Below are 13948 nucleotides of genomic sequence, written 5' to 3'. Positions count from 1 at the left end.
GAAATTTACAGTTGATTTGTCAGAGGACAAACCATTCACAGAGACCTGCTTCATGGGAACGTTGCAGGAACCATTCTGTGTAATAGTTGTCAGGACATCTCAGGACATCTCCTGATGGTCCCCCCACCAAAAAAAGTTATCCCCCAAAAACTATTTCATTACACGTCAGGTCTTGTTCATTTTGCCAAGTCAATCAAGGCCCTCATTGGTGAACCACTGATCCATTCATAGCTCTTTGTCTGTTGCCAAGGATACTCACACAATCTCTCGGCTTTTAACATAGTGTTTTCAATTTACATATTTGCATGTTAATTGATACGGTAATTATGTCCTCACTTGAGGATTAGAACCTCTTGGTTCACGGTACTCATCTTCCAGCTGAGATTAGAACCTCTTGGTTCACGGTACTCCCATCTTCCTGCTGAGATTAGAACCTCTTGGTTCACGGTACTCCCATCTTCCAGCTGAGATTAGAACCTCTTGGTTCACGGCACTCCCATCTTCCTGCTGAGATTAGAACCTCTTGGTTCACGGTACTCGCATCTTCCTGCTGAGATTAGAATCTCTTGTCTCATGGTACTCCCATTTTCCTGCTTCACAACCATGTCTGTGTCAGGTATCGATTCATTTCACTATTTTCATCATTGATTTGATTGATTTATTCCAGTAATTTAAGGGCTTTCTGTCTAGTTGTCTAATGTTGGTGGGGCATGTTAACCTATTTTAATGTTACTCCTGAATCACTATGATCAATAAAATAGTTTGTCTTGAGTGTATTTTTAACAGAGCTGAGATTTACTTCAAAGTACATTCACCCTATTGTTTAATCAAATTGTTTAATTTACAAAAGTGCCTAGGGAGGAGGGGTTAGGGCTTCTTCTGGACAGGGCTTAACTATACTGGCCCAAAAAGCACATGTCCTAGATGATTGGGGCATTGGTTAGGGAGTTTGACATTGGTGCTTGTGGCCTGGGTTCCAGACTCTGTCCTCTAGGGGAGCCAGTCACCCTGCTCTCACCTTCTTATATATACAGTATGTTAATGTGCTTATTTGGCAATAGTTACAACAAACTTATCTGATCTAATTAAAATGAGCTTATCAATTTGTTTGTTCTACATTGTATATGTGGTATAGAGTTCTCTTTGAGATGCTCAGCTATTTAGATTTAATGTGGTCTGAATTCATGCTCATCTTTCAATGACCAGGTTTCCATCCAACGTTTTTATGGCAGAGTAAAGTATATGTTGGATAAAAGATGTAATGAAATGAAATATTTGTCGCTAAACATTCCAAATATTGACCAAACAAAATACGCTAGACAAGGTGGGATCTTTTTGTGTCAAATATTGATATAACCATCATGTCGAAAGTAAACTTGGAGTCACGCAATGATATGTTGTGTGGTCCTCCCACTACGACTCGGGAAACCATGCAGTTTATTAGGCTACAGATGAAATAACTTATGATGAACTTCACAGGGAGGTGAAAGTTCTGATGAACTTCACAAGGGGGTGAAAGTTCTGATGAACTTCACAGGGAGGTGAAAGTTCTGATGAACTTCACAAGGGGGTGAAAGTTCTGATGAACTTCACAAGGGGGTGAAAGTTCTGATGAACTTCACAGGGAGGTGAAAGTTCTGATGAACTTCACAGGGAGGTGAAAGTTCTGATGAACTTCACAAGGGGGTGAAAGTTCTGATGAACTTCACAGGGAGGAGAACGTTCTGATGAACTTCACAGGGAGGTGAAAGTTCTGATGAACTTCACAGGGAGGTGAAAGTGCAGTGATCTTGATGCTCCTTTCTAATAAATATCCAGGGATCTGATTCTGGTGACATGATGATCGACACTTGACTGCCTTTTTGACAAATACAAATAATCTCGCTCATATCCTTAATAATCTCAGCATGTAGACCAACCTACCGACACAGCCTACCCACACTGTATCTGCAAGCTGTTGGCTATAGCGCACGTGCCAAGACCAGAGTAGACACATTGGCTATTTAACACAACAGTTTTTGTGAGAAAGCTATCGGTAGAGTTGAAAATGTAATGTAAACACATACACCCACTGATTTTTATCAGCAACAAATCCATTTGGTGGAAACACACCACTGGTGGGAAAATGCGCATATTTTCATTATGCAGATTTTCTAATATTCACATGAAAATCTGTTGCCAATTGGATGGAAGCAAATTTAATTAGAGCAGACAGATGACATTAAAATATTTTGCTAAGAATGTTAGAGCAGGGAGATTCACATAGCGGGTCTAAAACGCAGGCCAACAACACCAATGACGAACACCCTAGCCACTGTCCCAATAAGGGATATATCTAGGTCATGTGCTTATTGGGCCAGTATAGTTAGGCCTTGTCCAGAAGAAGCCCTAACCCCTCCTTCCTAGGCAGTAGTGTAGATCAGAAACAACTTGATAGGTGGATGGCTGTAAGCAATGGGGTATATTCATATCTCAGCTCTGTTAAAAATACACGCAAGACAAAGTTGTATTGATCATGGTGATTCAGGAGGATCATTTTAACAGGTTAACAAGGCCCACCAACAAAAGACAATGATAGTGAAATCGCTTAAATAGCTGAAATAAGTCAATCACATCACAAATGATAGTAGTCAGAATAACTGATACATGACACAGCCATTGTGACGTGGAAGGAAGATTGGTGTATCGTGTCCCAAGAGGTTGGTAGTTCAAATCCCAGCTGAGGACTGCTGAATAATAATTACTTGAGAAATCAACATTCAAAATGTAATCATGTGTGTCAAATATGTAAGTTGAAAAAACGGTATATTAAAAGCAATGTGTGTGAGTATCCTTGACAATGAGCTATGGATGGATCAGTGGTTCACCAATCAGGGCCTTAATTGGCTTGGCAACAGTAACAAGTCGTTAATAAAACCCTAATTGAATATTCTTGCAACGTTCTCATGAAACGTGTCTAGAACAATAATATTGTATATTCTGAGAACATGGTGACCACGTTCTGTGTATGTTTGGTGAGACGTGGAAGGAATATTGTCCCAACCGTCAGGAAACTGGATACACGGAATGTTCCTGCAACGTTCTCATAAAACGTGTCTAGAACAATAATATTGTGTAGTCTTTGAACGTGGTCACTACGTTCTGAATATGTTCTGTTTGACGTTAAGGGAATGATCTAACTCTAACATCAAAGCATGCTAAAAACAGTATCATAAGGTTTTTACTAACATAGATAGAATGTTTCCCTAACTAACGGAAAACTAGACACAAACAGTAGGGGAACATCATAAAAACATTCTCTCTCCCCACTTTTTTGTTGGGGGGTGGCGGGGGTGGGAGGGCGGGGTTGTATTTATTGAAATAGGACAGTGAAGCCGAGACAGGAGAGATTGTGAGTCAGAAGGATATGGGTCAGATTGGGACCCCATGGCGACTGTGGTGTACATGTGTGCTGAGGTCTGTGGGACGAACCACTGGACCACACAGGTGGACAGGTGGACGTTATTTATTGTTAGGCAACTAAAGCATGTTATACCTCACCCATGACTTCAAATGAATACTACAGATGATGGGGAGGAGAGACCAGAGAGGACGTACGAGAGGAAGAAAAGATACATGGAGAGAGATCTGAGTCTGAGCTGCACTTAAATAAACTTCTAGACGTTAGAAGATAAGAGGTGAAGGGGGCAGGTGTTTCTGGTGTGAGCCAGAGTCCTGGTGAGAATTGGTTTGTCCTGAGCAGATAATTGCCATTGTGATGGGAACTGCCGTGACAGCTGAGGCTGAATGGAGAGCACATTATGTGTTGTTGGCTGCTGTTCTGATCTGCTCACTTCTGTGTCTCGAAATATATTATATTTTGTGTAGAGATATATTTTTCTCCACTCTCTATTTTCCTCTATCCCACCAGGAAGCCGGCTCTCCATCAGTCTCCCACTGTGTGTGTTTGTGTGTAGCTGTGTGTGCTTCACAAATTATTCCCCGTTTGACTGAGTGAAGGTGGTTACGTGGTTGTTAAGGGATGGAGTGTGTGTGTGTGTGTGTGTGTGTGTGGTTGGTGTATGTGTTTAACCACATGAAAAAATATAATAGTATACTATGGTATGAATACTGTAGTATTACCATGTTTATATACTATTATATTCACTGTAGTGTTTTTGATTACTGTAGTATACTGTAGTATTTACGGTAGTGTTTTTGCTAACATGACTGTAGTATACTGTACTATTTACTGTAGTGTTTTTGCTAACATGACTGTAGTATACTGTAGTATTTACTGTAGTGTTTTTGCTAACATGACTGTAGTATACTGTAGTATTTACGGTAGTGTTTTTTTCAGACATTACTGTAATATTTACTGTAGAGTTTTTGTTTTATTATCTTTGACATAGAAGTGGGGCTTTCTCCTTGAGGAAATGTATTAGAGAACTACTAAATAGACTAGTGGTTAGAGCGTTGGACTTGTAACCGAAAAGGTTGCTGGATCGAATCCCTGAATTGACGAGGTAAATATCTGTCATTCTGCCCCTGAACAAGGCAGTTAACCCACTGTTTCCTGGGTGCTGAACACCTCTCTGATTCAGAGGGGTTGGGTTAAATGCAGAAGACACATTTCAGTTGTACAACTGACTAGGTATCACTCATTTTCCCTAAAATACTAAATTTTCCATAACCCGCAATGAAGTAGAACTGGAGTCTGAACAGAGAGTTCAGAGCTTCTACTCTTTTCTTTACCCTGTAGGGAACACAACATATACTCTATACTTGGCATGTAGGTTTTTCACTCATTGGTGGGGGGAGGGTAGTGGGTGGGATATATGCAAATGAATACTGTAGTATTACTATATTGCTTGTCAAGTTGTCTAGGTGTTATAATTATTTCAGCTCTGCCCAAACTTGAAAACGGCTTGCTCAACACGTGAAGGATGGAAAGGGACTACTCCATTCATTTTTAGTGTTTTATTATGGTTTTGATGCCATTTGTTGAATATGTTGAAACAGTTGATTTGTTGAATAGAGTAGTTGAATGACAGAGGAATATGGAATATGGAATAGGAATAGGTTGATAACCAGTTGCGTCTTTAGGGTTGAACAATGAACAGCTGTTTGTATGTTGAGGACCCAAGCAAAGCTAAGCCCAAACATTTTATACCCATGCTTATCTGCCAGGTGCGCATGTAAAAGTAGTCCCTCCAGAAATCCTGGCTCAATTTTTTAGTTCCACCTGTGTTTTTGGGTTATCTGCCCTCTTGGAGGCCTGGAGTTCTTTAAAGGAAGAGCTGCCATTGTGCTCATGTTTTGAGTGTTCTGTTTTTTTGACCCAACATTGCTATATTACTACTGATTGTTGCAGACACTGTAGTGTTTTGCGGACATTACTGTAGTATTTATTAGTGTTTTCTTTGCAACAATACTGTTGTATTTAATATAGTATTCTACAAAATGCTATAGTAAGTACTCGACATGATTGAGGGATAGTACAGTGTGTAGTATAGTATTCTACAGTAAACTACAACATTATATAGTAAGTACTATAGTAAGTGTTCATGTCGAGATGTGTGTTCTGTGACTGGTGTTGAGTTGATGTGAGGGGCTAAAGACTCGGATCTCCTCTCACTGGCAGCCTCTGTTCTCTGTCACAGGAATGTTCCCATAGCCAGGCCCTATGTATGTGCATTTGTGTTTTTTAAGTGTCTGTGGGCATGGCCATACATGTGTTCATTAGTAAGGAGGTGGGCTGTCTGTACCATCTGTCTCCTACTTCTCTCACCGAGACACTAATTACAGGACTTTACACATTGCTCTGCTACCCAAGACACACACCCACCCCGGAGGAGCTATAGGAGAACAGGCTCATTGTAATGACTGGAATGGAATCAATGGAACGGAGTCAAACATGTTTTGTTTTTTTTAATTAGGTGATTAGGTGGCCATGATAGTATGAGGGCCAGATTAGGAATTTAGCCAGGACACCAGGGTTAACACCATTACTCGTATGATAAGTGCCATGGGATCTTTAGTCACCACAGAGAGTCAGGACACCTGTTTAACATCCCATCCGAAAGACGACACCCTACACAGGGCAATGTCCCCAATCACTGCCCTGGGGCATTGGGATATGTTTTTAGACCAGAGGAAAGAGTGCCTCCTACTCTATGTGTGTGTGAGTAAATTAAGTGTGTGTGTGCGTGTGTGTGTTGGAGTGTCAGTGTACACTCTCAGAAAAAAGTTGCTAGAACCTAAAAGGGTTATTTGTCTGTCCACATAGGAGAAGCCTTTGAAGAACCTTTTTTGGTCCCAACAGAGTTCTACCTGGAGCCAAAAAGGGTTCTCCTATGTGGACAGCCAAAGAACCCCTTTGGAACATGTTTTCTAAGTGTGTAGAGTCCTGTGAGTGTGCATAGAGAATAACTAAATATTCAAAGGGCCCACTCAGACAGTCCGTGTAGACATTTTATTAGCTGTTTAGTGGTCTTATGGCTTGGGGATAGAAGCTGTTCAGGAGCCTGTTGGTGTCAGACTTGATGCACCAGTCCCGCTTCCTGTGCGGAAGCAGTGAGAACAGTTTATGGTTTGGTTGGCTGGAGTCCTTAACGATTTTCCGGGCCTTCCTTTCTCACCGCCTGATACAGAGGTTCAGGATGGCAGGGAGCTCAGCCTCAGTCATCTGCTGGGTTGTTTGATGAGTTTGGTACCATTCCATTCCAGCTATTACAATGACTTGTCCACCTATAGCTCCTATCACCAGCCTCCTTTGACCTCACCAGCCTCCTCTACATGGGCTCTGCTCCTGCTAACTACACCCATACAGACCTGATACTATTACATTGTAAATTCTCTGTGTAATCATTTGATGGTTGGAGCCCACTGGGACTTGTGAGGGGGATCAGAGCTGGGAGATGAATGATCTTGTGAAAAACTGGTACTAAAAGAAATGTAGATAATGAATAAAGAGGGAGAAGAAGAGAGGGAGAAACAACAGGGATAGAGGGAGAAAGAAAGGGAAATCCTATCAAACATTCTGCCAGCATGCACTCCCCTTCATTAGCATAAATTCCAGGTCATCCACTTTCTCTTCTGTTGAATGTGTGTTAAACAGAACAGACTCTATAAAATTCTCTCTCTCTCTCTCTCTCTCTCTCTCTCTCTCTCTCTCATATATTAATTTAGAACCGATACTGTTAGTCTTGTTTAGCATTCTATACATTACAGACATCCTCTCTTTCCCCTCCTCTCTTCTTGTCGCTCACCGTCCTCTCTACGGTCTCCTAGGTAACTACGGGGAGAGTGGGATGGAGGCCTTCAAGGATATGGCTGCCAAGGAGGGCATCTGCATCGCCCACTCTGGTAAGATCCTACTGGGGATGTCATTAACCAGGAAGTACATCTAGTCTGAGTGCCACATGGGACTACCTCAGGGCAAATGACACCCTATTTTTCATGTAGTGCACTGCCATGTGCAAAAGTAGTGCACTATGTGGTGAATAGGATATTAGGTAAGTTTCCCTTGGGGGAATTACATGAAGTGAAACAGGGACAATTAAATGACTCCTTAATCACTTACCTCATCTCCTGGTGTGTGTGTCCTATGGTAGGTAAGATCTGGAGCAACGCGGGGGAGAAGAGTTTTGATAGGCTGCTGGAGCGTCTCAGAACCCACCTGCCCAAGGCCAGGGTGGTAGCCTGCTTCTGTGAGGGCATGACAGTCAGGAACATCCTCATGGCAATGAGACGGCAGGGACTGGTGGGGGAGCTCCTACTGGTCGGCAGGTCAGTGGACACTGGACATGCAGAGACACACACACACATTCTGACAGACACTGTACACAAACACACAGTATGTGGACACTTGCTCGTCGAACATCTCAATCCAAAATCATGGGTATTAATATGGAGTTGGTCCCCCCTTTGCTGCTATAACAGCCTCCAGTCTTCTGTGAAGGCTTTCCAGTACTTTGCTGCGGGACTTGGTTCTATTCAGCCACAAGAGCATTAGGGACCTCGCTTTGTGCACAGGGGCATTGTCATGCTGAAACAGGAAAGGGCCTTCCCCAAACTGTTACCACAAAGTTGGAAGCACAGAATTGTCTAGGATGTCATTTCCCTTCACTGGAACTAAGGGGCCTGAACCATGAAAAACAGCCACAGACCATTATTCCTCCTCCATCAAACTTTACAGTTGACACTATGCATTGGGGCAGGTAGCGTTCTCCTGACATCCGCCAAACCCAGATTCATCCGTAGGACTGCCAGATGGTGATTCGTGATTCATCACTCTAGAGAACGTGTTTCCACTCCTCCAGAGTCCAATGGTGGCGAGCTTTACACCACTCCAGCCGAAGCTTGGCATTGAGCATGGCGATCTTAGGCTTGTATGCGGCTGCTCGGCCATGGAAACCCATTTCATGACGCTCCCGAGTAACATTTATTGTGCTGACGGTGCTTCCAGAGGCAGTTTGGAACTTGGTAGTAAGTGTTGCCATCGAGAACAGACAATTGTTATGTGCTACGCTGTTCAGCACTCGGTGGTCCCATTCTGTGAACTTGTGTGACCTACCACTTCGCGGAGGAGCCGTTGTTGATCCTAGACGTTTCCACTTCACAATAACAGCACTTACCGTGCTAGCAGGGCAGAAATTTGACGAACTGACTTGTTGGAAAGGTGGCATCCTATGACTGTGCCAGGTTGAAGTTACTGAGCTCTTCAGTAAGGCCATTCTACTGCCAATGTTTGTCTATGGAGATTGCATGGATGTGCACTCGATTTTATACAGCTGTCAGCAATGGTGTAGCTGAAGTAGCCAAATCCACTAATTTGAAAGGGTGTCCACATACCTTTGTATATAAAGTGTATATGTGTGTGTTTGTGTGTGGTGTGAGGGGATGAGTGAGGGAATTGAATTAGATAGGAGGGTAGGATAATACATATGTGGGGGATGAAGAGAGAGAGATAGAGAATAGAAAGGAGAAAGATAGAGAGAGAGGGGGGGAGGGGATAGAGAGAGAAAGAGAGAGAGAGAGAGAGAGAGAGAGAGAGGGAGGGAGGAAGGAAGGAGGAGAGCGAGCAAGCGAGCGAGAGAGGGAGGAGCTGAACTGTTGTACGAGGGCATGCCTAGGTCCTCCAAGGATTTACAAATAGGATCTAAAGACTTACCATACGCTCTCAACCCCCACTCTCTCAACCCCCACACTCTCTCAACCCCCACACTCTCTCAACCCCCACTCTCTCTCAACCCCCACTCTCTCTCAACCCCCTCTCTCTCGCTCTGTCTCTATGTATCTTCTCCCTCCCCCCTCTCTCTCCATCTCACAATGCACTAGGGGACAACTGCTTACACTACACTCCGTTGTGTGTATGTGTGTACATGCCAAGCTCACTCTGGCCTCTTGAGCCTCTGTTGCCATGCCAACCTTTTAACCATAGTCATAAACATTTTAGCACCTACACTGTTAGCACCATGGAGAATAGAGACAGGCTCATGTCCTGTTATCCTATGTAATGTTAAATTCATTCCATTGAATTTCTATTCCATTCTATTTATCCCTTCAGTAACGTTACCTGAATAGCAGCGTGATCATACTCACTATCCTCATCGCTACCATGCTCTTCATTCACTAAGTTACTGGGAGACCGGTATGTACACACATCAGGAGGATAATCAATCACATTACACGTCAAACAGTTTTTACCAATCCATTTGTCACTAAGTGCAGAATAGCAACCCAGCTCTGAACCTCCTAACAGGGAATAGATGGGATCACTCCTTCACTCTCTGAAGGACCTCAACCTGCCAGCATTATTACCACCTGCACCCTGCACCTGCCAGGCATCTATAGTGACTCAGACACACCACACACACACCCAGAACCGCACACACACCAACCCACCCTTGCATTCCCCTGTGAGTGTGTTTGGAGTTTGTTAGTATTGATTCTTTCTCTCTCCCAGCGTCCCTAGTGGTGCCAGCCAGTTTCAAACCCAGTAATGAACAGTGCTGTTGAGATAAAGGTATAAACACCACGTGTAACCACACACACTTTCACAATAGCCTACAGTGCCCTCCACTAATATTGGCACCCTTGGTAAATATGAGGGTTGTGAAAAAAAAATCTTTATTCTTTATCCTCTTGGCCTTTCATTCAAAATATTCACAACAATCTAACCTTTAATTAAAGTAAAATAATTGAAAAATAATTATGAATCTGATCATAATTATTGGCAACTCTTCATTCAATACTTTGTGCAACCTCCCTTTGTCAAGATAACAGCTCTGAGGGATCTGAGACCATTCCTCCATACAGAATCTCTCCAGATCCATCAGATTTTGATGTCCATGCTTGTGGACTCCTCTTCAGCTCATCCCACAGGTTTTCTATGGGGTTTAGGTCAGGGGACTGGGATGGCCACGGTAAAACCTTGATTCTGTGTTCAGTGAACCATTTTTGTATTGATTTTGAGGTGTGCTTTGGATCATTGTCCTGCTGGAAGATCCAACCACGGCCCAGTTTAAGCTTCCTAGCAGAGGCAGTCAGGTTTTGATTTAATATCGCTGGTACTTGGAGTCCATGACACCATGTATTCTAACAAGTTGTCCAGGGCCTTTGGAAGATAAACAGCCCCACAACATCAAAGATCCACCACCATACTTCACAGTGGGGATGAGGTACTTTCTGTATGGATATCTTTCTGTCTACGCCATACCCACCTCTGGTGATTGTTTCCAAAAAGCTCTATTGTGGTCTCATCTGACCATAGAACCCGGTTCCATTGAAAGTTCCAGTAACGTTTGGCAAACTGTAGGCACTTGTGTTTGTTGTTTGATGACAGCAAAGGATTGCTATGGCAACCCTCCCAACTAACTTGTGGTTATGTAGGTGGCGTCTGATCGTAGTTTTGGAGACATTCTGACCCCAAGACTCAACTAACGTTCTCTAGCTGTGATCCTTGGAGGTTTTTGGGGGCCAATCGAACCATCCTTCTCACTGTGCGTGGGGTCAACATAGACACATGTCCTCTTCCAGGCCGATTGTCAAAATCTCCAGTTACTTTATTCTTCTTAAATATTGCCCTGATTTTTTATTATAGCAATTTCCTGATTTGTGCAGCTCAACAACCTTTAGTCTCACATCAGTGCTGTATTCTCTGGTCTTTCCCATAGTGATGGATGACTATGGAAACTTGGTCTGTACGTCACCTCGTATTTATACCCCAGGGAAACAGGAAGTCACGACTTACCACTTAAGTGTTCCTAATCACTCAAGTAAACTAAAATATGAATGGGAATATACAATACCGTTCAAAAGTTTGGAGTCACTTAGAAATATCATTGTTTTCAAAAGAAAAGCAATTATTTTGTCCATTGCAATAATATCAAATTGATCAGAAATACAGTGTAGACATTGTTAATGTTGTAAATAACTATTGTAGGTTGAAATGGCTGATTTTTTAATTGAATATCTACATAGGCATACAGAGGCCCATTATCAGAATTCATCAATCTTGTGTTCCAATGGCATGTTGTGTTAGCTAATCCAAGTTTATAATTTTAAAAGGCTAATTGATCATTAAAAAACCCTTTTGCAATTATGTTAGCACAGCTGAAAACTGTTGTCCTGATAAAAGAAACAATAAAACTGGCCTTCTTCAGAAACTCATGTCTATTTTTGTTCTGAGAAATTAAGGCTATTCCATGTGAGAAATTGCCAAGAAACTGAAGATCTCGTACAACGCTGTGTACTACTCCCTTCACAGAACAACGCAAACTGGCTCTAACCAGAATAGAAAGAGGCCCCGGTGCGCAACTGAGCATGAGGACAAGTACATTTGAGTGTCTAGTTTGAGTTTGAGAAACAGACGCCTCACAAGGCGACTCCGGGATGCTGGCCTTCTAGGCAGAGTTCCTCTGTCCAGTCTCAACGTCAACAGTGAAGAGGCGACTCCGGGACACTGGCCTTCTAGGCAGAGTTCCTCTGTCCAGTCTCAACGTCAACAGTGAAGAGGCGACTCGGGACGCTGGCCTTCTAGGCAGAGTTCCTCTGTCCAGTCTCAACGTCAACAGTGAAGAGGCGACTCCGGGATGCTGGCCTTCTAGGCAGAGTGCCTCTGTCCAGTCTCAACGTCAACAGAGAAGAGGCGACTCCGGGATGCTGGCCTTCTAGGCAGAGTTCCTCTTTCCAGTCTCAACGTCAACAGTGAAGAGGCGACTCCGGGATGCTGGCCTTCTAGGCAGAGTGCCTCTGTCCAGTCTCAACGTCAACAGTAAAGAGGCGACTCCGGGATGCTGGCCTTCTAGGCAGAGTTCCTCTTTCCAGTCTCAACGTCAACAGAGAAGAGGCGACTCCGGGATGCTGGCCTTCTAGGCAGAGTTCCTCTTTCCAGTCTCAACGTCAACAGTGAAGAGGCGACTCCGGGATGCTGGCCTTCTAGGCAGAGTGCCTCGGTCCAGTCTCAAAGTCAACAGTGAAGAGGCGACTCTGGGATGCTGGCCTTCTAGGCAGAGTTCAAAAGAAAAAGCCATATCTCAGACTGGCCATTTAAAATAAAAGATTAAGGTGGGCAAATGAACACAGACACTGGACAGAGGAACTCTGCCTTGAAGGCCAGCATCCCGGAGTCGCCTCTTCACTGTTGACGTTGAGACTGGTGTTTTTTCTTTAAAAAACAAGGACATTTCCAAGTGACCCCAAACTTTTGAACAAAATCAGTTAGATTTTATAGGGTTGCCAAAAATTGTGGCACACATGTTTCAGAGATAAATATTTATTTCACATATATATTTTTTTCAATAATTTTAATTCAATTAAAGTTTTGATTTTTGTGAATATTTTGAAATACCAAGAGGATAAACAGCAAAGATACATTACATTTGCACCCCAGGTAAGGAAATCAATGTTTTTGTAGCTATTCCAAGTTGGCGGACTGAACACAGCGATGCAGATTACCTCAAGATAAAAATATAACATTAAATATCTGTAAGTTAGACTGTATATCAGCACTTCATATACTTCTGGGTAATAACATTCAATCTGGATAACAACACAAAACAAATCATAAGGAATGAGAAATGAATAGACACATTTACGAAAACAAGCAAAACTCAAACACAATGGAGAGTAAACAATTCTTTCTTACAGCGCCTCAAATCCAACTCGATGCTGTCAATAAAATTAAACTCAAACGTGTACACCCTTTTGGACAAAGAGGACAGAGATGTAAGCGCCCAATCGTTGCCAAATTTGCTTTCTTTAAGGATAAAGTAATGGTTAAAAGCCTGGGTAAAAGACTTGCTGGCACGAAAATAGGCATGAATGATCAGTTCCCGAGGGAAATTGCAGAACGGTGCAAAGTTCTGTACCCAATAAAAAAATTTAAAAAGGTCAAATCTTTGTAAATGATATCATAAATAGGACTGGTGGATTTATGTCACACATACAGCTAACAAAAATATATGGACATTTCTGCTCTACTCAAAATTACAACCAACTAATTGCAGCAGTACCGCAAAACTGGAAGAGGAAAGTGGAAGGGGGAAAAAGTAGAGAACTTAACCATAATTAACTTAGCCATAATTAACTTAGCCATAATTGGTTAAAGAAAATTTGAATAAATAAAAAAGTATACCAGTTTAATTTAAGGACCAAAAAATGGACAGCTGTGGCATATAGATTGCAAAATAGTTAGGAAGAGATTTTTAACATACCCTTTCCATGACTCTGATATGCAAAACAATGCTGGATTTAAAACTTTAGAATATTTCTATTTAAATTATTATACAAAATTCTTGCAACCAATACAATGTTATATACAGTGCCTTGCGAAAGTATTCGGCCCCCTTGAACTTTGCGACCTTTTGCCACATTTCAGGCTTCAAACATAAAGATATAAAACTGTATTTTTTTGTGAAGAATCAACAACAAGTGGGACACAATCATGAAGTGGAACGACATT

General features: G+C 42.4%; 1 protein-coding gene across 2 annotated transcripts in view; it reads left to right on the top strand.

The window, feature by feature from the left end:
• Window positions 1-13948, top strand: part of LOC110507213 (metabotropic glutamate receptor 5-like) — a 131624-nt gene that overhangs the window by 23340 nt on the left and 94336 nt on the right. For both annotated transcript variants that reach the window (XM_036965426.1, XM_036965427.1), the window contains exons 5-6: window positions 7273-7347; window positions 7596-7770. In XM_036965426.1, coding sequence (XP_036821321.1) covers window positions 7273-7347; window positions 7596-7770 — 250 coding nt within the window. The remainder of the gene's footprint in view (window positions 1-7272; window positions 7348-7595; window positions 7771-13948) is intronic.

The sequence above is a fragment of the Oncorhynchus mykiss genome, chromosome 27 (assembly GCF_013265735.2).
Source record: "Oncorhynchus mykiss isolate Arlee chromosome 27, USDA_OmykA_1.1, whole genome shotgun sequence".
Lineage (NCBI taxonomy): Eukaryota > Metazoa > Chordata > Actinopteri > Salmoniformes > Salmonidae > Oncorhynchus > Oncorhynchus mykiss.
Note: the sequence above shows the minus strand (reverse complement) of the source record. Positions and strands in the feature narration are given on the sequence as shown.